At 66.4% G+C, this 23179-nt stretch overlaps 1 protein-coding gene across 10 annotated transcripts; it reads left to right on the forward strand.

Annotated features, from left to right (window-relative positions):
- Nucleotides 1–419: 419 nt before the first annotated feature.
- TNK2 (tyrosine kinase non receptor 2) lies at nucleotides 420–21886 on the forward strand. 10 transcript variants are annotated; one of them, XM_027787275.2, is made up of 17 exons: nucleotides 420–877; nucleotides 3233–3357; nucleotides 10437–10614; nucleotides 10769–10839; nucleotides 12048–12260; nucleotides 12361–12513; nucleotides 12695–12972; nucleotides 13050–13176; nucleotides 13271–13417; nucleotides 13787–13881; nucleotides 16715–16909; nucleotides 18385–18476; nucleotides 18995–19039; nucleotides 19387–20702; nucleotides 21157–21252; nucleotides 21341–21468; nucleotides 21579–21886. In XM_027787275.2, the coding sequence occupies exons 3-17, from the start codon at nucleotides 10452–10454 to the stop codon at nucleotides 21583–21585; spliced, it is 3126 nt and encodes a 1041-aa protein (XP_027643076.2). In that variant the 5' UTR covers nucleotides 420–877; nucleotides 3233–3357; nucleotides 10437–10451; the 3' UTR covers nucleotides 21586–21886. The 10 variants fall into 10 exon arrangements, with proteins under 10 accessions (XP_027643076.2, XP_027643078.2, XP_027643077.2 ...); XM_027787272.2 differs by lacking the exons at nucleotides 420–877; nucleotides 3233–3357 and adding exons at nucleotides 5717–6195; nucleotides 6331–6628; XM_027787277.2 differs by lacking the exon at nucleotides 3233–3357 and having other exon boundaries at nucleotides 10434–10614.
- The last annotated feature ends 1293 nt before the right edge of the window (nucleotides 21887–23179 follow it).

The following is a 23179-nucleotide window of genomic DNA, read 5'->3' on the forward strand; positions in this document are numbered from 1 at the left end:
GGAGGGTGGCGGGGTGGCCCCGGGGGTGCAGGAAGAGGGGGGCTTCTCCCGGGGGGTGCAGGAGGCGGGGCTGGGGGCGCTGCCCCGCGGCCAGGAGCTGGTGGCCGCCGGCGGCGGGGAGCCGGGAGGCGGCGGGAGGCCGGGGGGTGGCGGCGGCCCGGGCCGGTGGCACTGGGTGCCGCTGGGGGAGCGGACGAGCCTGCAGGAGTGGGGCGAGCGGCCGGGGCCGGTGACCGCCGTCGGCAGCCCCAAGCCGGGCGCGGAGCCGCGGCGGCCCCGGGAGCGGGGGCCGGCCCGGGCGCGGCGGCGGGCGCGGGGCGCGGGGGAGGGGGCGGCGGGGGAAGCGTTGGGCAGCCCCGGGGCGCTGCCGCCGCGGCGGGCGCGGGGCGCGGTGCGGGGGGTGCAGGAGCACGGCCCCAAAGCGGGGCAGGAGCAGGGCCTGAGCCGGCGGGCACAGCAGGAGCGGGGCGGGGGGCGGCGGGAGGCGAGCCCCCCAGCCCGCGCCCGCTGGTGGGTGCGGCGGGGCCGGCAGGAGGAGGGGGAGGCCCGGGGCGGGGTGCAGGAGGAGGGCGAGCTCTACCCGGGGGAGCAGGAGCGCCCCGGCAGCAGCCCCGGCGCACGGACCCCGGCGCCCCGGCAGAGCCGCCGCAGGGCTGCCCGGGTGTGAGGCTGTCACCAGCACCCGGTGCCCGCTGCCCCGCGGGGGACCCCACCTGCGTCCCGGCCGCCGCCGGCGTCGAGCGGCGCACCCCGCCCCGGCGGGCAGGCGGGCACATCCTGCCTGGCATGCCGGCTGTCCCGGGAGCCACCGTGCCTGTCCTCTCCCTGCGGTGACGCTGCAAACCCGGCGCAGGATGCAGTGGCGGTGAGCACGGAGGTAAGGAGCGAGGCGCGACCCCTTGCTGGGGGGAGATGCGAGGGTCGGGGGGGGCGGGTTTGGGCCTTGGCACTGCAGCGCTGCCGGGGTGGCGTCTGCCCTCTGCGCCTTGCTGGGCGCTGCTGGCACCGTGCCCTGCAGCGCTGTGGGCTCTGCTGGTGCTGCCATCGTGCCCAAGTGCCGCAGGGCTGCTGAGTGCCAGCAGGTCACACACCCGGCCACTGTGCTCGGGCCTGCCAGGGCAGAGCTGGTGCGAGTGGGTGCCCAGTGCCCTTGAACCCTCCCAAACGGCAGCAGAAGCTGGGGGAAGGTTTGTTTTCTTCCTGGAGGAAGGGCGGCTTTGCTCTGCTTCCTCTTCCCCAGGCCCGTGGGAGCTAGGGCTGAACAGAGCATCCTTGTCCTCTGCGGCCAGCCCCGCGCCTCGGGGTGTTGTGCTGCTGCTGAAACCCAGAGCAGCTGAGGTGCGGGGAGCTCAGCGGGCGGCACCGTGGCTGCATCCCACCACATTGCCGCAGGGTTTTTCTCCAAATGCTCAGGACCCTTTGGGTACTTTTTGGTCTTTGTTTTGCTTTCTTTAATAAAACCTTTAAGTTAAACCTGGTAAGGTGGTGCTGACAGCCCAGGTGAGGATCCCACCTCACCAGGAGGACCCTGCTCGACCTTTCCCGGCACAGTCAGACCCCTGACCTGCTCTGCAAGCAGCAGCTGGGGAGGGGGTTTGCAGCGTCTCTGCCCACGGAGCCGCTGCCAGCCAGGGGCTGGAGGCCGTGCCGGGCTGGGCTGTCTGGGCAGGGCAGGCTGGGACAGAGCCTGGCTCCTGCGCTTCCCCACGCACTCGCCTCCCTGGGGCCGCCTTGGCGCAGTGTTCCCTGGGGTGCCCCAGCACCGCTGGACTCTGGCATCCCACAAGGTGGGTTCCTTCTTGTGGGGTGCTGCATGTTCTGGGGGCCTACGCATCCCTCCTTTACTCAGCCCTTTGCTGAGCTGGCTCAGAGCAAAGCTCTCCAACACAGTTTTGCAGTACCGGGCTTTGCAAACTCTCCTAAAACCAGGACCTGCCCAGAGGGGTGTGTCTGAGCAGGTCTGTGCTGTCAGGCCTGTCTTGAGGGAGGGGGTCCAGGATGGACCCCAAGTGCTGAGGGTGCAAGCCCTGGTCCCGCTGTCGGCCCTGAGGCCACTGCTCTGTGCAGGGAGCTGGGCAGAAGCAGCGTCTGCGCCCCCATCCTGGCGTGCCAGGGCCCAGGGGTGAGGGGTGGGGGCCGTGCAGGCTGTGCAACCTGTTACCAACCCCTGGAGCTACTGGGGCCTCATTAGCCCGGTATTCGTTAGCGCAGGGTGTGGGCCAGCCCTGCCTGCGGGTATTGTGGGTATGGTGGGGGGCTGGCGATGCTTCCCCTCCTCCTCCTCCTCAGGCATCTGCTAGCCTGCTGTCCCAACAGGCCTTCCTGGGCAGAGGAGCAGCTCCCACAGGACCAGGAACTGCTGTGGGCTTGTAGCTGACCCCTGTCCCTGCCACCCTGCAGACCAGACCTTGCTCTGTGCCTCAGTTTCTCTGCAAGAGGCCTCATCCTGCCCCTGGAGCACCGGAGTTTTGACTCCAGTTGTGTCCACGAGGGATGGCAGCTGCCTGGGGCAAAGCATCCCAGGGGCATTACCCACTCATATGGCTTGGGGGGGGGGCAGGAGGGGGCTCTGCCCCCCCCCCCCCCCCCCCCCCAGCCCCTGCTGGGGCAGGAAAGCTGTAAGGAGAAAGTCTTGCTCCAGCCCTCTGCTGAGCAGCCCTGGGGGGCCACTGCCCACGCCGCAGCCTGGCTAATTAGGCCGTTAATTAGTGCTAATGACTAGCAGATGCTGGATGGTCTGGCCAGGGTGCTGCTCAGCTCTGGTGCTGGGGAACTCGGGGGTTTAGCCTTCAGCCCCCCACGTCCCGGAGTCCCAGCCCAGAGGGGAGATGCTGAGGCATGGACGTGGCTTTGTGCCCATCTGTCCTGAGACCAGGCAAACTCATTTCATGCCAGCTGCAGCCTACCCCAGTGGCATGTCCTGCAGGGGTGTAGAGATGGGGGTGCCACTGGCAGCACCCTTAGGGCAGAGGGGCTGGCTGGACCCAGGGCTCAGAGCATTTGCTAGTGCCCCCCTTCCCTGGCAGGACCTGGGGGCAAAGCCCACCCATGTCCCAGGGCTGGGGGTGCAGCTCCACAAAGGCTTGTTCAGCCGCCTGGGCAGGGCAGGGCTGGCCCTGAGTTTGGGGAGATGTTCCCACCCCTTACCCCCCAGGGAGTCTGGAGGGGTGGGCAGACTGGGGGTGCTGCGCCGGAGGTCCCATCCTGACCTCTCCTTCCTGCTTCACCGCAGGGGGACCCCACAGCTGGTGTCACCACAGCCCTGCCTGCCCCATGGCTAAGCCCTGACGTCGTGCCCCCTCACACACTGCCCAGCTTGCTGTGACGTTGGGGCTGACACTGCTGAGGGACCCCCAGGTGAGACGAGGCAGGGGGGGTGGCAAGCACTGCGGCAATGTCCCCACCAGGGCAGCATCCTTGGGTGCATTGACACCCAAGCTCTGTGATGCCAAGGCTCAGTGACGCCAGGCCTGCTGTCCTCTCCCCCTCCCTGGCACTGCCTGTGGGCACGGAGCCCAGGGCAGGCAACGTGGGAAGGCTGCTGTGGGTGCTGAGGGGGTGTTGCTTTCCCTGCTTGTCCCCCAAAACACCACACCATGTCCCTGCCTTGATGGGAGAGCTCAGGGCTGAGGTGGGCATCAGCTGCAGGGTCAGTAATTCCTGCCTGTCCCCTGCCTGCGCTGGGGAGTTGGGAGGCGCAAGGCGGGCTCAGCCTGCCCTGGCTCGACCTGCAGAGGGGATTTAGTGGAGGAAAGAGGCTTACGGAGGGGATTGGGGTTGCGCCGGGCTCTGGAGGCGTGCAGGGGCCCTCGCCCGCCTGCATCTCTTCTGCCCAGGTGGCTACTGCTGCAGGCAGGGGCTCAGAGCAGGGGACGGTCCGTGCCAGCGAGCAGGATTGGGCCATGGGGCCGGGCTCTGGGAGCCCAGAGATGGCAACGGAGGGGAACCTGGCACCCCAGCCTCCCCGGCCACCCCCACCGCGGGGCTCGCCAGCCCTCCGTGCTGGCCCCCCAAGACCTCTTGCTTGCCTGAGCCAGCCCAGCAAGCAGCATCAGGTGCCAGCACCGAGGGAGATGAAACACCCGCCGGTATGGGGTCCTGCAGCGGGGATGTGGGGGTGGCACAACCCAGCAAGGGGCTGGGGACGGTTCCCGGGGAGCCGGGTGGCAGCAGCATCCCCGGGGGTGGGCAGGATGCAGCCGGCAGCCCCACCTCTGGTGAGAGCAGCGTGTGTTTGTATGCGTGGGTATGTGCATGATGTGTGTGCCCACACGCCTGCGCCGGGGAGTGTGTCACCGCAATTTGGGGCCGCCCCCGGGGCTCCGCCAGGGCTGAGTGAGCCAGCCTGGGGTGCCACCGCAGCCGCCCTGCTGCCGTTGCAGCTGGTGAGATCACTTCCAGGTGACAGGGCCACCAGGAAGGTGGCAAGCTGGCTGTCACAGCGAGCAAGGTGATGTGCCAGAGGTGAGTGGGAGACCCTGTCCCCTGTGGGAGCTTGTTTTCGAGACCCACCACTTCCCAGGGTCTTCTGTGGGGGTGGAGGCGTGGAGGGTGGGTGCAGGGCACTGGGGATGCTGTGGCCCTGGTCCCCAGGGATGCTGGAAGGGATGCAGGGTCAAGCGTGGTGTCCCAGCGGGCTGGGGAGGTCTGGTGTCCCTAGGGAGGGGAGGGATAACCTGGGGTCAGTGTGACTGTCACCGCCCTGGGGGGGGCTGGGGACAGCATGCCCCATCTGGCAGCTGTCATTGTGGTGGGAGCCCCCCGGGGTGGGAATTGCAGGCAGCTGGGTCAGGGATGACATGGCACTATGCCATCTGTCTGCTTGCGGGGGACCTCGTCGTTTGGGTTTCAGCTGAGCATGGGCAGGTCAGGAGGACCCGATGCGTGGGGGGGGTGTGACCGGAATCCATGCCCAGGGCTGTGAGGACAGGGGCTGTCCCCTCTCTGCTTGGGGACCCCACAGCATCGCTCTCACTGGGCAGGCTGGTGAGGGTTTCGGGGCAGCCAGGGCCGGAGGGAAGGTGGCATAGCACGTGCATCAGTCACCGGCCTGTGGCGTGCCAGCGCGGTGACGCCGGCGGGCCGCACGCAGGGGCGGCTGGCTGCTCCCACGCCGCGGGCTCGCCTGCCTCGGCTCTGCGGCTGAGCTCACCTCTGTGGTATGGCAGGAGGAGCTACCGAGGGGCTGCCCCCTCCCGGTCCCCCCCCCCCCCGGGATTGGGGGTGTTTCTCTGGGGGGGTGCAGTGGGCTCGTGCCCCCTGCCCTAGCACGGTGACAGCCTGGTGTCACTCGTCTGGCTACACCAGGGTCTATGGGGCTGGGGGGGTAGGGGAAGGGGTGGGGGTTGTGGGAGCAATTCTAGGGGTCGGGATGGGTTGTTGTGCCCCGTGGTGTTGGCATGAGAAGCAAATTGTCCCTGGGGCTGTGCCAGGCCCCAAAGGACAGGCAGGTCCTAGGGGTCTAGGGGGGGCTGCAGACACCCCCCCCCCCCCCCCCCCGCCCCCAGTTGCAGCTCTGGCCCAGGGGGCTCCGAGGGGCGCCGTGGCAGGGCAGTGTTGGGGTATGGGCCAGTCCCCATGTGCAGGTGGGAGGTTCCCCATCTAGGGGGAGGCTTCCCAGTGCCACCTGCCACTGCTGGGAACTGTGCCCAATGCAGTGCCTGGCGGAGGTCTAGGAGACCCCCAGCTCCTTGCGAGGGGGTGCGGGGAGGGGATTGATCCTGGCATGCCCCCCAGGTCCCCATCCTGGCAGTGCCCGATGGGGCCTGGCTGCTCTCCCAGCCCTGCCATGCTTGCGCCACTGCTGTCGGGTCGCTGCAGAGCAGCCATCTTCCCAGCGCATCCCATCCCCCTCCGCTGGCGCAGGGAAGCGGGAGGGATGCTGGGGATGCTACCCGCCCCAGAGCCACCCCCCATCCCTCTGCAGGTGCCCAGTAGGCTGCCTCCTCACCTGCCCTGCTTGCCACGGCCCTGGCTGCTGATGATGCTCCCCGCTCCTCCACCCAGCTGCCTGCACCGCATCCCCACTGGTGGGCTGCATCGTGCCGGGGTGTGGGGAGAAAGGGGCTGCCAGCACAGTGCCGGCGCTGGCAGTGATGCCACCACCTCTCTGCTCGGGTGCCGGAACAGGGACAGCAGCCGGACAGTTGGGCTGCCGAGCCGGCAGGAAGACAGTGATCCCAGGCTGGGATCGGGGTGAGGATGGGCGCTCAAGGGGCTGCCCCCCCTTCTTTTTTCTCTGTCTCCTCTGCATCCCTCCATCCATTCCCCCCCTCCCCTCCATCACTGTCACGGTCACCTTCACCCTCTTGCTGTTTTCCGGAACTGCAGCAACTTTCTGCCATGTGATCCCAAGCCCGGCTCCAGCCCTCGCCACCCCCAGGCAGGCGCAGGCGTCTCTGCAGAGCCCCCCGCTCGCCACTGTGCCGCAGCCACTGCCGCCGCCCCGGCCATGGGTGAGAGATGCGACTACCAGCGCCTGAGCAGCGCCGAGGAGGAGGAGGAGATGCTTGGCCCCCTGCCCCACAGCTTCTCAGACAGCACCGGGCAGCGGGCCCTGCGGCTGGGCAGCGGGCACCCCATGCCATCCCCCGGGCAGGACATCGCCCCGGGCATGCCATGCCGGCGGGTCAGTGTTAGGGGGAAGCGGCGGGAACAAGTGGGGGGCCACCCGGCTGCCCAAGAGGGGCAGGGTCCTGCTGTGGGGCATGTGTCAGCAGCTGGCATGGGGGAGTCCCTGCATGGCATCTTGCCTCTCTGGCATTTGTGGTACCTCGCAGCATCCGGGGTGGCATGGGAATGGCACCCCCTTGCCTGGCTGTGCTCCCGTCCTGACCCATGGGAAAGGGGTTGCCTGCTGCTGCTTATTGGGGAAACTGAGGCACGGGGGAGTGGTGTGCGGCAGCGCAGCTCAGCTGAGCCTGGCAAAGCTCGGGGAGGTGGCAGGGGGAGCACAGTGCCCAGTACAGGATGCTGTTCCTTGGCCACAGCACTGCATCCAACTGGTAATCCCACAGGCTGTTGTCCCCATATGGGGCTGTCACAGAGTGGGGGGTGTCAGGCTTTGTGTGGGGGTGCTAGGGAGCACATAGGTGCATGTGGAGGGTGCAGCTGCCTCGGGCTGTGGGGCAGGTGTTGGGGTGTTACTGTGGGCAGGAATAATTGGGGGGGGGGGGGTTGGCCACTTGTGTGCCAGCTCAGGTAGGTGTTCGTGACTGTGCGTGATGCCAGGCAAGCATGGAGGTGAGGAGTGTGCCACACCGAGGGCAGGCACCCGTGGGCATGTGGGGGTGCAGACAGCTCCAGGTGTGCATCAGGCGGAGGCGGGGGAGCAGACCGGTGTGCTGCCGCTGGCTGTGCAGCGGTGCCGGTGTGTTGGCGCACGTGCGGCTGGGCAGGGCGGTAGCTGGGGGGGGTACATGGAAGTGACGCGTGCGTGGGGGGGCGGCTGCGGTTGTGCAGGTGGCGGGAGGCACGCGGGGTGCCGAGGGTTGTGCCTGTGTGGTCCTGGGGTGCACGTGAGAGTCGTCACCACCCATATGTGAGCCTGGGTGCGCTGCACGTAGGGTGCATCCCTGGGGCTGCAGGGGTGGGTGTGCATGACGTGGCGCGTGTGCAGGGCACAGAGGGTTGAGCGGCAGCTGTGCTGGAGGCCTCTGCCATCTGTCAGATCATGGGGGCTGGACAGGTGTCTGTGACCCTGCCCAGGATGGGGGTTTGTTGGCAGGACTCGTTGGCTTGCCCGCTTCAGAGCCAAGGTTGCAGCATCATCCCCTGTGTCCATGGGTCTATTGCAGAGAGGGAAACTGAGGCACAGAACCTCCCTTAGCACAGTGGGCAAGGCTGGGTTCCCCCACTCCCTTTTGGAGACCAGTACTCCCAGTGTGGGCACTGAACTGGGCAGCCTCACCTGGGGTTCAGGTGTGCAGCAGGCAGGCTGGGGCACAGGGAGCAGCGCGCTGGTCCCAGCAGGTGCCATCACCAGGTGATGCACCGTTGGAGGGCAGGGAACCCGCCACATCCCTGGCCTCCCCTGAGCTGGGGAGGGGGGAGCTGGCACGTGGCAGAGGTTGGTGCCGAGGGCACCGTGCCCGGGTGTCCCCAGTCAATGGGCTTGTTGTGCTGGGTGCCTGTGCTGCCGGGTGCCAGCTGGGATCCCTCGGCAGTGGAAGCCACAGTGGAGGTTCCTCTGTGCCTGGGGATGCATTTAACCCTCTCCTGGCTCCCACCTCGCCGGCGGAGCGATGGGCATGGTCTGGGGGAGCCAGGCAGGCGGGGGCTGCAGCCGAGGTTGCCGTGGGTCTGTCCTCTCTCATGCTGTGCGCGCCGGTGCAGCCAGCTGTTCTCCCTGGGGAGCCCGCAGGCAGGCGGCGGGGCTGGGCTTGGATGCTAGCCCCGCCAGGGAAGGGGGGCAAGCCCCAGGGTGCTGGTGGCACCCCACGGCACAGCCCCGTGGGGGCTGGCAGCTGGGCAGCGGCTGTGCTTGCCAAGCCAGCGGCTCCCCCCGCAGTGCCCATGGCCCTGGCGTCGTGCCTGTGGCCTCGGTGGGGGAGCGGAGAGCCGGATGTCTCCTCTTCCTCCCTCCCTCCCCGCTTCCTGGGGGGAAACTGAGGCCCGGGAGCATTTCCCAAAGCCGGGGCGAGTTTCCATGGAAATGGGAGCGGGGGTCCAGGCTCCCAGCTGCCGGCACGGGCGCCCGCCGAACAAGGGAGAAAGCGGCACATTGATGGGAGCCCGGCCCCCTGGGCGCGCGTCCCAGCCCCGGCCGAAAATAACCCTCCCGGGGAGCGCCGCGCAGGCAGCGGCCGGGACCGAGCCCCGCGGCCGGCCGGGGGTCCCTGGGAAGCGGCTCCTGCCAGGGAGGTGACCCCCAGTCCTGCCTGCTGCCACCCCCCAGCCCCGGCCCCGTTGCGTTGGGGAAGGGGAGGGCCGGCCGGGAGGATCGAGAGCCGGACGGAAGGAGGGGGAGAGCCACAGCCCGCGTCCGGCCGCGGACGCCCCGAGCCCCCCTGCCCGCTCCGGAGGGATAGATGGGGTGGCCGAGCCCGGGGGGCGTCTCTGTAGCCCAGATGATGGGGCCGCGGGTACCCCAGCTGCGCTGAGCGGGCTCTGCTGTGGGACGTCGGCGCCAGGGAAGGGACATCGGCGGTGCCAGGGGCCGGCGGCGGGCAGCCAGGCAGGATGCGACGCTTCCAGGCTTTGCACCGATCCTTCCCCTTCCTCACCCGCTTCCGCCTCTACCGAGTAAGTGCTGACCCCCGCCCCGGGCAGACCCTGCGCTGGCGGTCACCGGCCCTGTCCCCATTGCCTGCGGGCGGGGACCGGCTGTCCCCGGCCACATGCCGAAGGCTGGCGGCTGCTTTCGCCCCGCATGCCCCGGCGTGCCCCCGTGCGCCCCCGTGCCCAGCTGCTTGCCGCACCCGCCGTATTTTTAGCCCAGTGCCGAGGGCTGTAATTGCGGTGACGCAGCCGAGGGAGCCAAGCACGGGGGGCGAAGATGCCGGGGGGCCGTGTCGTCTCCCAGGGGAGAGGAGAGGATGGAGGGAGCTGCTGTGTTGTGGGGCCGGGATGGGGGTCCCACCTCCCCTCTGGCTCTCAGCAGCGGGAGGCAGAGCCATGCCCCTTCCCAGAAAGGTGGTGATGAAAGAACGGGGAGAGCTGGAACAGCAAGGATGGGGAGCAGCGGGGGACATTTAGGAGGGGCATGTGGGTCAGCAGATGAGACCCGGCCCCATCCCCTCCCTCCTCGTGCCCTGGCATGGCTAGGGGGGTGCCACCAGCAGCGCTGGGGTGCCCTGTGCCTCAGCCCTGGGGCACTAGGACCCCCCAGAGGCCCTGATGTCCCTGTCTGCCCCCACCGTGTGGCTGCCTGCTGGGATGCCACCACCAGCTGTGGCAGAGGGGACCTGCCCCACCATGGGTCTGTGCTGCAGCCCAGTCAGGTGTGCAGGGATGCCAGGGGCTGAATGGTAGTGCCAAGGTGGCTGGCTATCCCTGCTGGGGACAGCTGTCCCCTTGCCAGTCGACCCCTCCAGCTGGCAGGCATGGGGCCAGGCATGGGTTGCCCCTCAGCTGGGGGCAGCTGCTGGGTACATCCATCCTGAGGCTCTGCCACCTCCTGTGTCCCTGGCACCACTGTCTGGGGACAGCCTGTGCTGGAGCAGAGGGGTGGGTTGCTGTTTCTGTGGGCATGATAGGGCAGAGCAGGGGTCCCTGCCTGTCCTTGGGGTTCCTGCTGATGGGGTGGGTGCCTCTGCCAGTGCCCCTGGGGAGCTGGGGACAGGCTCAGAAGAGGAGTCCTGCTAGCATCCCTCATACCCTACCAAGGCTGTACCCCAGCCTTGGTTCTTAGCCCCTCCAAATGAGTCCCCAAGAGGGGATGGGGCAGAGCAGAGTGGGGCAGGGTCACCCCCTAACCTGTTGTGGTGTCCCAGCAGAGGCTGAGCTGTAGCATGCAGGCGGAGGAGGGCACGGACTGGCTGCTGGAGCTGCTCACCGAGCTGCAGCTGCAGCAGTACTTTCTGCGCATCCGGGATGAGCTCAATGTCACCCGCCTCTCCCACTTCGAGTACGTCAAAAATGAGGATCTGGAGAAGATCGGCATGGGACGCCCTGGTGCGTATGTCCCCCCCCAAACCTCCCCCCATATCCCAGGCTGGCTGCACAGCATCTTTTGGGGACCCCAGAGGAGCATGCGGTACATGGGGCTGGAGGGGATTACAACTCAATGCTGGGTCAGTGACAGTCACTGTGTCCCTGTGTCCTGCAGGCCAGCGGCGGCTGTGGGAGGCGGTGAAGCGAAGGAAGGCCATGTGCAAGCGGAAATCCTGGATGAGCAAGGTAGGGATGGGAGAAGGGCAGGTGTGGCAGGGAAACGGAGGCAGGCGGGAGAAGCTGGACCTGTCCTCGTGTTCTTCCCCAGTGCCTGGCTCTCCTCGCGCCACTGGTCCCTGGGGGTTGGCAGGGAGATGGGCAGAAGCCCCTACCATGCATACCCTGCCTGTGGCATGACCCTGCCAGCATGTACCCCAGTCCCCCGCAGGGTCCTGGGTCACTTCCCAGCGAAGGATAGCCCTGCCACCACGGCACCTGGGAACTTCATTCCTCTCATGTTTTTTGCCTCTTTGCCAGGCAGCTCGTTTGCAGTTAACAAGCCACAGAGCCTGTGCATCTTGCCCCAGCGAGCTCTGTGGGCAGCAGCACTGCCCAGCCCACTGCCCACCCCTGCCTTGCAGCAAGGGGGCACAATCTTGTGCTTGCAGCCTGTGCGACTGGGGCAGGGGACCTTGGGATGCTTACATATGCCCCTGATGCGGTCCCATCCAGAGCTTGTGCTGCTGGCACCACCCGACACCTTGCACCCCAAAAATGAGCAGGGTGCTTGCCAGCTGGGCACTGGGTCATGGCCTCTCCCCTGTGTGACTCATCTGGGCTGGGACAGGGATGAGACAGACTTTTAGTAGAAGGCTACTCAGCCTCGCACTGGGCACAGAAATGCCACCTCCCAGCCCAGCCATGTGCCAGCCCAGCTCTGCACACCCCACACGGGTCCTGGCTGCTGAGGCTGGGATGGACCCATGTCCCATGGGGCACATCATCTGTCCTGGCTGGGGGAAAAGCCCATCTCTGTCCCCTCTGGGCTGACAGTGGCAGCAGTGCATATTGCAAGGCCCATGTCACTGCAGGGGTATGCCACCACACTCGGCCCAAGCTGGAGATTTCTCATGGCTTTGTGCTGGGACACATCATGTGGCCGAAGCCTGGCCAAGGAGTGCCCAGGGCCCTCCAGCTACCGGCCCGGTTTGCCGGGGCTGCTGTGAGAGGCACAGCACCTTCCCCCCACACAGATCGCAGCTCAGCGTGCAAGCAGCTGGAGGAGCAGAGCCTGCTCCAGCAGCCAGCCTGCCCTGGGTCATCACCGGGGAGCGGTCATCATTAGTTTCCAGAGTGTACAACCCAGGCAGGGGGTGGTCCCAGCACTGCTCCCTCTCAGACCCAAGGGCTTGGGGCATCTCTGCACCCAGGTCTCACCTGCTCTGTGTCCACAGGTGTTCAGCGGGAAGCGCCCTGAGTCGGAGCTGCAGCCCCAGCCCCAGAGCACCTTCCGCAAGCCCCCCACACCACCACCCCCCGAAGCTGGGGGCCAGCACTCCCTCACCTGCCTTGTGCGGGAGCGGGACCTCTCACTCTTTGAGAAGCTGGGTGATGGCTCCTTTGGTGTTGTGCGTCGCGGCGAGTGGTGCACGCCTGCTGGCAAGACGGTGAGGGGCTGCTTATGGTGGGGGGGGGGGCGGTGGGCAGTGGGACCATCTCACAGTAGGGGGAAGATGCTTTGGGGCTCATCCCCACTTTTGGCCGTAGCTGAATGTGGCAGTGAAGTGCCTCAAGACGGATGTGCTGAGCCAGCCAGAGGCACTGGACGACTTCATCCGGGAGGTGAACGCCATGCACTCCCTGGACCACAGGAACCTCATCCGCCTCTATGGCGTGGTGCTCTCCCACCCCATGAAGATGGTGAGTGTGGGGGGACGGGGCTGACCTCGATACTGCCCTGTGGTGGGGTCCCGTGTGGTGAGGTTACCAAAGTCAGGCTGGGTCTGTACCTGGAGTCCTCCCACTGGCATCCTCAGTGGGCCACAAGAAGGCTGGACAGCCCCTAGCCTGACCGACCTGCTGTCCCCTCCCCGTGGCCCAGGTGACAGAGCTGGCCCCGCTGGGCTCCCTTCTGGACCGCCTGCGGAAGAACCAGGGTCATTTCCTCATCTCCACCCTCTGCCAGTATGCCATCCAGGTGGCCAAGGGCATGGCCTACCTGGAGTCCAAGCGCTTCATCCACCGTGACCTGGCTGCACGCAACATCCTGCTGGCCTCCAACGAGCTGGTCAAGATTGGGGACTTTGGGCTGATGCGGGCCCTGCCCAAAAATGATGACCACTACGTGATGCAGGAACATCGCAAAGTCCCCTTTGCCTGGTGAGCTGTGGGGAGGGAGGGGGACCTGGGGGTGCAGCACCCACGACCTTCTGATGTTCATGTCCTTCTCTGCACAGGTGTGCTCCTGAGAGCCTGAAGACACGCACCTTCTCCCATGCCAGCGACACCTGGATGTTTGGGGTGACCCTCTGGGAGATGTTCACCTACGGGCAGGAGCCTTGGATCGGCCTCAACGGCAGCCAGGTGGGTGCACAGCAGGGACCTGCCCCCCACCCCCCTCACCCTGGTAGTGCTGGGGGGGACCTGGGACCCCCTGACAGCACCCGTTGCCCCACAGATCCTGCACAAGATAGACAAGGAGGGTGAGCGGCTGCCACGGCCTGAGGACTGTCCCCAGGATATCTACAATGTCATGTTGCAGTGCTGGGCACACAAGCCTGAGGACCGACCCACCTTTGTGGCTCTGCGGGACTTCTTGGTGGAGGTGGGTGAGGTGGGGTCCGGGGGACAGGAGCCCTGGCAGCCTTCTCCACCGGCTCTGCTCAGGCATGGGCAGGGTTAAGGGTATCACCAAGGCAGGAGGTGATGCTGGGGGGCTCAGGTCAGGCAGCCCTGCAGGCTGGGAGGTGGCAGCTGGTGGTGTGGTCATGTCATCGGGAGGACCCTGAGTGCCACCTTGCCCTCGCCCATCCCAGAGATGTCACAGCTGAGGAGGGGCTGGGAGTGGTGATACTGTCTCTTGCCTATTTTTGGCGCTCCCCTGCCCTGTGTGGGGTTGGGCCTGGCCTCAGAACAGGGCAGGGATGTACGCAGGGGGCTGTGTCCCCTGTCCTCACCCCCCCTCTCCCCCCAGGCCCAACCCACTGACATGAGGGCGCTGCAGGACTTTGAGGAGCCTGACAAGCTGCACATCCAGATGAACGACATCATCACTGTCATCGAGGGCAGGTATTGCACAGGGTGGGAGGGCAGCTACCGCATGGCCGGGTGGGGGGCAGCAGGTATTGCATGGCAAAGCACAGACCAGCTAGCAGCTTCAGGACTGCCAGCCTCATTGGGGACAAGGGACCCCAGGAAGGGGGAGACTGTCGGCACTGGCAGAGCTGTGGGGAGCAGCTGATGGCATGCGGGGGGGGCTCTGCCCCCTTCCAGCACACCCGGCTGTGTACGCTGCGGGCAGGCAGAGTGCCCTGGCTCCCCTGGGGGGTGTGCAATCCCCCAGGCACCACAGTACCACGGGGCCACCAGGGTGCGGGGGTCACAGCCCACACTGTCTGTCCCCCCGACTCACCCCGCTGTGCCTGTGGCTTTGCCCTGGGGAAGCGCACCCCAGGGGTGCTGCCCAGTGATGGCGGTGGGGATGTGCCACCAGCACCTGGGGATGCGCAGCTGTCATGGCTGGGAGAGGCACTGTGGGGCTCGGTGCCACAGTAACCCCCTGTGCTGCCATGGGCTTCGCTCCTCTGTCACTGCCACCCACCCCAGGGCACGGCCACCCCCCCTCCACAGCCCTGGGGCACCTGCGGACTGGGGGGACCTTCGTTGTTCCCACATATCCGGCTTGGGGACAGCGAGGACCCCCCCAGGGGAGCTCAGCGTCCCTTTGCCCTGCTGGCGCAAGGGAGGCCGGCCCCACCGGCCCCGGGGGGTGAGGAGAGAGGCTCCGTCCTGCCCCTCCCCGCCGCGGGCCGGCTCCCCGCGGTTAGTCACGGCCCGGGGTGAATCAGGCCGGATTTGTGTGTCTGCAGGGACCGGCTTTCTCCGCGGCCGCCGCCAGGGATGACTCTTGCCCAGGGTCTGGCGGTTTAATTGCAGGGAGGGGAGGGGAGGGGAAGGGAAGCGGCGTCGGCGGAGGGAGGGAAAGGAGGGAGGGAGGGAGCGGCGGAGGGCGGCGCGGACGCGCCAGAGCGCCTGCATCGTCCCCGCCGCCGCATCACGGCCGGGTCGGGGGTCCCGCTCCCGCGGCCCCCCGCCCCGCCGCCGGCCCCAGGTGAACCGCGGAGCGTGGGGACGGGGGACCGTGGCCGCGCTGAGGGATGCCGACGGGTCGGGGAGGGCCGGGAGCGCGGTGGAGCCGGGGCGCAGCCTCCCCTGCCTCAGTTTCCCCGGGGGACGCCGGTCCCCGGTGGGCTCTGATCGGCACGTTTTGGGGGTGCAGGGTCCGGGCCGACGGGGTGGGCTCTGCAGCCGAGAGCGGTGGCAGGAGCCCCAGCGGCTGCCGGCTGCTTCCGTAGGGGAGCCCCCTCCCCGTGCCTCAGTTTCCCTGCGGGCGGCTGCCCCCCACCGCGCTGCCGGCGGGGATGCCCGGGCCGGGAGGGGGGGGTGCGGGGGGCTCCTCCAGGGGGCCGCATCCGGCCCCGCCGAGGCCGCCCGGGGCACCGTAAACACCCCCCACCCCTTTTCAAGCCCCTGCCTGTCGTTCGGCGGGCGCCGGGCGTGCGTACGTGTGTGTGGGCAGGAGCAGCGACCTACCTGGAAGTCCCCCCGGGGACCCAGCCGGCCGCGGGAGGGGGCTGGGGCAGGGCCGGAGCGGGTTTGTGCCGGGGGTCCGAACCCGGAGCCGGTGGGACGAGGCGGGGAGCGGAGGGGCCGGCCCGGCCACAGCATCCCTGTGGCGGGATGCAGCCGTGCCGGGAGGGCGAGCGGAGGGGACCTCCCGGGGCGGAGAGCCGTGCCACCCCCGGTCCCGTCGGGGTGAGGGGGGTGCCCGATACCGGCTGGGCTCTGCCGCCCCCTCGCCGAGGGGTCCCGGCGCTGAAGTAAGGCGGCTGGCTGGCGGCGAGCGGGAAAGGTAAACAGGAAAAGGGCTGAGCTGGTGGCCGGGGGTGACTCACAGGTGACTCCAGGAAACCGTCGGGCCCGTGCCAGCCTCGCCGGGCTGGCACCGCACACCGCCCGCCGCCCCCTGCCCTGCCCGTGGGCAGCAGGGCCCTGGCAGACAGCGAGGAGGGTGGGTTAGGGTCACAGCACACACACCCCCCTGCAGTCGTTTGGCACGATGTTGGGTGGGGGGCACAGCTTGGGGTGTCCTCCCCTGGCCCCTACCTTCCCTATCCCCCCCCACCCCCGACACCAGTTCTCCTGGGCTAGGTGACCACCCCGTGCCTCCCCTGCACCAGAGGTGGCTGCATGCTGAAACAGGCAGCTCCTGAACGGCTGCTGCGGCACACTGGGGACCAGCACCCCAAGGTGGCCTGGCCCACTCGGGTGCCTCCAGGAGGTTTCACAGCCTGAGTCCCGCTGCCTGCCCATCTCCCCCTGCCCACACCAGCCTGCATGGGGCTCACCAATAATGTAGGAAGAGAGCGAGGGAGACCCCACAGTCCCCTGTCCCCCCCGGCAGTTTCCCCCATGGGACTGGGATACTTGAGGGTTCATCGTGGGACCCCCAGGTGTGTCCCCTGTGCCGTCCTTGGCTGCGTGGGATGCAGGGGGACTAGTGGTGAGCAGCTCGGTGAAGGCATCACCCCAAGGCTCCTGCATAGTCTGGGGCCGCTGAGGGAAGGAAGAGGCACATCTTTCTGGGCACAAGTGGGGAGCTTTGTTCCCCACCACCCACATCCCCAGCACCACCTGATGCAGGGGCCATGCTGGGTGGGAGGCAGAGCATGCTGCTGTCACGGGGCTGGGATCCTGAGTGCCTGGGTTCCCTTCCCCCTTGTGCCACCACCTTGCCTGCATGGACTTGAATGAGTCACCTCGCCTCCTCCCCTGTCACTGGGACAGGTGAGTGTCCCTCTGCCATCCCCTCATCAGTAACGAGGTCCTTTTTATTCCTTAGGGCCGAGAATTACTGGTGGCGGGGTCAGAATAAGCGGACCCTAAAAGTGGGCCAGTTCCCCCGAAACACGGTGACCTCGGTGGCAGGGCTGTCGGCCCACGACATCAGCCAGCCGCTTAAAAACAGCTTCATCCACACAGGCCATGGAGACACCAACCCGCAGCACTGCTGGGGGTTTCCCGATAAAATTGATGAGTAAGAAACTTTTTGTCTTCTCTGCATTCCCTGCCTGATCCCTGCCTTCCCTGCTGCTCGCCGGGCATGGCAGCGAGGCACAGCTTGATCCCCCCCCACTGCCCCCCCGGCTTGTGAAGCATCTCTTCCCTCCTGCTGTACTGGGGATGGTGGCTCCGGGTAGGGTTCCTGCGGCTGGACTAACTCCCTCGCCTCTCCTTACTAATAGGGTCAGGGACATGGGGGGCTGCTGTGTTTGTGGGGGGCTGTCCCAGGGAGGAGCCCCTTTTCCTAGCCCTGCAGCCCCTCGTGGCTGTCCCAGGGTGGGGAAACACCTTTAGGCACTGCTCCGGAGGTGGCCATGTTACCCCAACGCTTTTGGAATGTCACAGGGCTGCTAAACGCGCGCCTTTCAGCACCTGCGTGGAGGGAAGCAGCGGGGTGGGGGTGCAGCCCAGCCCCACGCTTTTAACAGCATGACTTCTAAAAAGCAAAACATGAAAAAAAATCGACGAAAATTCTTCCCTTCACCTCCTTCCGGCTGCACCAGGGGACATTCCGGTTGGTCTGTGATGGTGGGGGGTCAGGTGCCCATGCCCCCCTGCCAGGTGGGACTGGCCATGCCCAGCGTGGGTGCTGGGTGCAGGGGGACAGTGGGCAGGGGTGCCTTGGCGCAGGGCAGAGGGCATGGGGGTGCCTGCCAGCGCTGAGCTGGGGGGGCGTGGGAGGGCTGTGTGTGGGGGGCAGGATAGGATTTCAAAGCCTGGAAAGCTCCTGCTGGGAAGAGCCAGCTCCTGTGCTGAGCTCAGCACGTCCCCTGGGATCGTGATCCCCACTGCTGTTCGGCATCCCGCTGCCGGTGCCCTCGGTCCCAGGCTGACCCCATCACGACACCCTGTGCCATGGGCTGTGCCGGCAGCCCCCGGAGGGCTGAACGGAGGCGCCATGCGCGCGGACCTGGCTCGTGCCCCGGCAGGCCTCCCTGCGCCCCGCTGCGTGGGCACAGGCGCTGGGTACGTGCTGCCCGGGCCGCCGAGAACACCGAGCCCGGCACACGCCCAGGCCTTCGGGCTGCACCGGCTCCCGCCGGCTCCCTGCCTCACCGTGCCTGGCTTGCGGTGGCTCGCCCGGGCCTCCCGGCACCCCACCGGCGTGCCATACTGGGGCGCCGTGCCCTGGGCACAGCATCGTGCCGCAGCACCCCAGTGCTGGGGGTGTGTCCCAGGCACCGCACCCTGCGCCAGTGCCCTGGGCATGGCACCCTGCTTGCGATCCCCTGGGTACGGTGCGTCACGCGCGTGGAGCCAGAGAGGGATGGGTGACACCAGGACCAGGACGGCACCAGGCTCTGTGCCGCAGCACTGAAAGCCTCTGGGGTGTGGTGCCCCAGTGGTCCTGACTGGGGCATGGTGTGTGGTGGAGGGGCTGTGGGGTGTTCCAAGGGACAGGGCGCGGGGCCCCCACTGACCCCCAGGTGCTCTTCTCTCTTCCCACAGGCTCTACCTGGGAAATCCCATGGACCCTCCTGACATTTTAGGTGTGGACCCAAGTGCTGCCAGACCCACACAGCTTCCAGGCAGGGCTAAAAGTGAGCGGCTTTTCCCATTCCCCCTGGCCATCGGCTGCATGAAGCCCCCATGTCTGTGCCCTGGTGCCAGGGTGATGGGCTGGACCTTCTCCTTTCTGTCTCTCTGCTGCCGCTTGCTTTTTGCAGCCCAGGGGAGCTGGGGTGACAGGGCACGTTGTCACCTGGCTATATGCCGCTGCCAGCAGCCTGGGTGGCCCATGGGTCTGCCTGGCTGGACTCTGCCCTGCTGCCCTTCATCTGGGTCCCTTGTCCCCTCCCAGCGTCTTACAGCTGGGCTTCCCAGTACAGGGGACCTTAGCAGAGCTGCCACAGGGAGGGAGCATAGGGGCTGGGTGTGTGCAGCAGCCCCTCTAAACCTGCAATTTTCCCTTGGCGGGGCTGCCCACCACATCCTTCCCACACCCCACTGGTGACAGGGACACGACGAAGCATGCGCCCTGCTAATAAGCACTCTGGCTGCCACTTGCTCCACGCGCTCACTCTGTGTCTCCCCTCCTCTCGGGCTCTCTCTTCTGCAGGGCAACCACCTCCGCGCCCGCCTCAGCCTGCCGTCCTGCTCACCAGTAAGTTGGGCTCTTTGAGGTGCTGCTCTCCCTCTTTTGTGCCCCCCTTCTTTTCTTTCTTAGCTCCTTCTGTCCCCTCTGCCCCTGGGGTACTGCTGTGCACCTATGGGTGATGGCATCTGTGGTGGGGACACAGATGTGGAGCAGGGTGGCCAGCCTGGGGTGCCCTGCCCTTTCCCACCCTGCAGCCCCCTGGCCCCCGCCCTGGTGTCCATTGCGGTGCCCAGGGGGGGAGCAAAGGTGGCTGAAGCTATGGAGTGATCTGGGGGCTTGGGGATGTAGATGCCCTTCTTTGCACCCCAGGGATGGGTCCCGGACCCTCACCATTCCTCTCTGTCTCCCCTTAGAGCCCTGCTACGACCCTGTCAGTGAGGAGGAAGAGGGTTTGCCGGGGGGTCTCCGGAAGCTCTGCCTGAAGAAGCCAGGCACAGGGAAGGGTCTGCGACCGGCCAAGCCATCGGCACGGGTACCAGGCACCAAGGTGGGCGAGCGGCAACCTGGCCGGCTGGCAAGCGAGGGGCCAACAGGCGGAGAGGTGACTCTCATCGATTTTGGGGAGGAAGTGCCCCAAGGTAGCCCCTCGCCAGTGGGGGAGCTGACAGCCCCATCATTGGCCAAGCTGGCCATGGAGGCCTTCTCCCTACTGGACAAGACCCCACCACAGAGCCCCACACGGGCGCTACCCCGGCCCCTCCACCCCACACCGGTGGTGGACTGGGATGCCCGCCCTTTACCTCCACCACCTGCCTATGATGACGTGGCACAGGACGAGGATGATTTTGAAGTCTGCTCCATCACCAGCCCCCCAAGCCGGCGGGGCAAGACCAACTATGGCTTTGTGGATGAGAGCGAGCGGGGACCAGTGCTGGAGGACAACCTGTTCCTGCCCCCCAAGGAGACCAAACAGCCCAGCATGACGCAGACCACCGAGCTCTTTGAGGAGCTGCAGCAGGAGTGCATGAAGAGGCTCAATGTCCCGCTGGGACTGGCTGTCCCCACCGATGACAAGCCCCAAATCCCACCCCGTGTCCCCATCCCACCCCGGCCCCTACGCCGCAATGAGCCTGGGCGCTGGTCGGGGGAGCTTTCCCCAGCTTCGGGGGGCGAGGAAGACCGGCCGCCCCAGATTCCCCCACGGGACCCACTGTCACAGCCCACCTCCCGGACACCCAGCCCCATGGCCCTGCAGGTGGGCTCCCCCCAGCAACGTGCCGCCCTCTGTTCCTGCCTCTCCACCTCGCCAGGGAAGCCCATGCCCACCACACAGAGCTTCGCCCTTGACCCCAAGTATGCCACCCCCAAGGTCATCCAGGCACAGGGCAAGGACTGCTCCAAGGGACCCTGCATCCTGCCCATTGTGAAGGATGGGCAGAAGGTCAGCAGCACCCACTACTACCTGCTGCCTGAGCGCCCTGCCTACCTGGACAAGTACGAGAAGTTTTTCAAGGAGGCCAAAAGCCCTGAGGAGGTGCCAGCATCCCGCCTGGTCACCACAGCCACTGTCCGTCCCATGGTACAGCAGCCGCCGCCAGACTGCAAGGCCAACTTCTCCTCCAACAACAGCAACCCTGGGCCCAAGTGCCTAGTGAAAGCCTCCTGCAGCCTCCAGAAGATCGTCTATGATGGGCCGGATGGCTGCCGCCCTGCCGACAAGATCCGGCTGGTAAGTGGCATCTGTGAGCAAGAGGGGACACGATGGCCTTGCTTGCGCAAGAGCCAGCCCCACTCTGTGCCTCTGTTTCCTGAAGTTCAACCTCGGGGGATTAGCTGCAAGGGGTCCCTATATGTGCCGGGGAACCTAAGTGTCACTACAACTCCAGAATTACCCCTTTAACACAAATTCACCCTACCCACGGCCTTCGGAAGGGGTGGAGGAAGGTGACTGTCACTGCTGTCCTCTTGGGCTCTCTGGGCTGGGTCTGTGGTGGCCAGGAGTCTGCACACAAGCCTAGGAGAGGCTGAAGATCCCAGGGTTGTGGATGGTCCCAGCTCCATGCTGACAGTGCTCCCCAGGAACAGAGCCAGGGTTGGGGGCAGCCTCAGTGCCCCCTTACTCCAGCCACAGGCTCCTCCCTGCCCAGAGGTGGGGGCAGGCACTGACCACAAGCTCCCCCCAGGTGCAGGACACGGTGCACGGTGTGACCACCGAGGAGTGCCAGGCAGCCCTGCAGAACCACGGCTGGAGCGTCCAACGGGCCATCCAGTACCTGAAGGTACCACACACCCCTGTCCTCCCACCTTGGCTCCCGCAAGATGTGTAGCACCCCTGTCATCCCCCTCACTTGCCCTCTCCCCTTGCAGGTGGAGCAGCTCTTCTGCCTGGGGCTGAAGTCTCGAGTGGAGTGCCACCGGGTGCTGGAGATGTTCGACTGGAACCTGGCTCAGGCCAGCTCCCACCTCCTTGATCCCTACAGCACCGCCCGCCAGAAGTAGGGGCAGAGGTTTTATTGCGGGGGGCAGGGGTGTCTCCATGCCATGCTGCTCTTGGCCAGCTGGCACCATCACCCCTCTGAGCTCATGTCCTCTCTTCTCCTTACAGGCGGTGACAGCAGAGACAAGGCGATTTGTGCTGGATCCGGAGCAGGTATCTCACCATGGGGCCACCCTGTTGGTGCCCACCCCCATCCACGCAACCTGCTGCTGGACTCTGGACTGAGCCCCTGCTCAGGGGATGGGGACACCCCATAAGGGAGCCTAACCAGCACCCCAGGCTTGTGGGGGTGTCTGCACCCTGGCTTCGGCACTGGGCTCTTTCCCCTGGCCCCTTGTTGAATTGTTTTTGTAAAGAGAAATGTAATTTTAATATATATTATATATATATATATAAAAAATATTCTATGGAGCAGAGGAGGATGCCTGTGGCCATCTCCCAGGTTCATCCCTGCCAACGCGCAGTGACAGGCCATGTCTCTATGGGTGCCAGTTCCTCCCTGCCAGCAGCCAGGACTGTCACCGGCGGGACCTGCCCAGGGATGGTGCCCAGGTGCAGGATGCCCAGGAGGGGGATGCCTGTGTGCTCTGGTGCCCAGCAGGCGCCGGGGATCCCCAGAGAGCTGTATGACACCGACACCTCTAGACATCCCTAGACACCCCCGGTGATGGCTCCCAGGCCATTTTGGGGTGCAAAGGTCTCTCCATCCAGGTCTGCTGGAGTTAGTCACGTGCTGTCCTACCCCAGGCCCAAAGCTTGAAGGCTGGGGACAGTTTTGCCCCCTCCTGAGCGTTCAGCGCTTGCTGGTGGCGGCGCCCCCGTGGCAGGGCCCCCCCTTGCCCCGCGGGACTGGGCTCCTGGCCACTGCCTGACTCATGCCTGGGCAGGGAGCGGCGGGACCTGCCTCGCGCCCCCACCCACGCGAGGGGCGTTGTGCAACCAGATGCCACCGCGCAGCCGGAGCCAGGTGCTGGGGGGGTGGCTGGCCCCCGTGGGGTCCCAGGCCAGGTAGTGGTGCTAACCCCCCTGCAAGCGGGTGTCGGAACCCCTTAGCTGGGTTCCCTGAGGTGCCGCCTTGCAGCATCAGGAAGGGCTTTCTGTGCAGGTTGAGGAGGACCTCAGTGCCCAAACCCACGAGGTCCGCGGGCATTGGTGGCACCTTGTCCCGAGGATGCCATCTGCTCCAGAGTTGGTGGCTTCAGAGGAGAGACCCTGCCAGGCGTGTTGAGTCACCCGGCAGGAGGGGCTGCCTCAGCATGGCCATGAGTTCTTCCCCATGGCTGGTGGTACTGGGCCACATCACCTGTGTGCCCTATGCACCCATGTCTGCTCCTCTCTGGTCCCCTGGCCCTCCTTGAGCCTGGGGTGGGGGAGGTTTGTTGGTGCTGCTGTGGGCACAGCCATGCATAGGTGCTTTGGACTCTCTGTGCCTCAGTTTCCCCATCTAAAGTGCAGCTACCGTGGCATGACAGCCAGGTGGGATGGCCGTCAGTGAAGCGAGGAGAAAAAAACCCCACAATTTCCTGGCCTTAAAGGATTCCAGAGCTGGGCTGGGTCCCATGAAGAAGCAAACGTGTGTTTCCTGCAGTGGCCTCAGCTGGGTCCCTTTGCACGGCCGGGTGCACCTGGCCTCTGTCCCTGGTGGAAGGTGACCTGCAACCCAGCACAATGCCTGGCCCTGCTGCCCAGGTAGGAGCAACACCTCCCAC

The sequence above is a fragment of the Falco peregrinus genome, chromosome 12 (assembly GCF_023634155.1).
Source record: "Falco peregrinus isolate bFalPer1 chromosome 12, bFalPer1.pri, whole genome shotgun sequence".
NCBI classification, from domain to species: domain Eukaryota; kingdom Metazoa; phylum Chordata; class Aves; order Falconiformes; family Falconidae; genus Falco; species Falco peregrinus.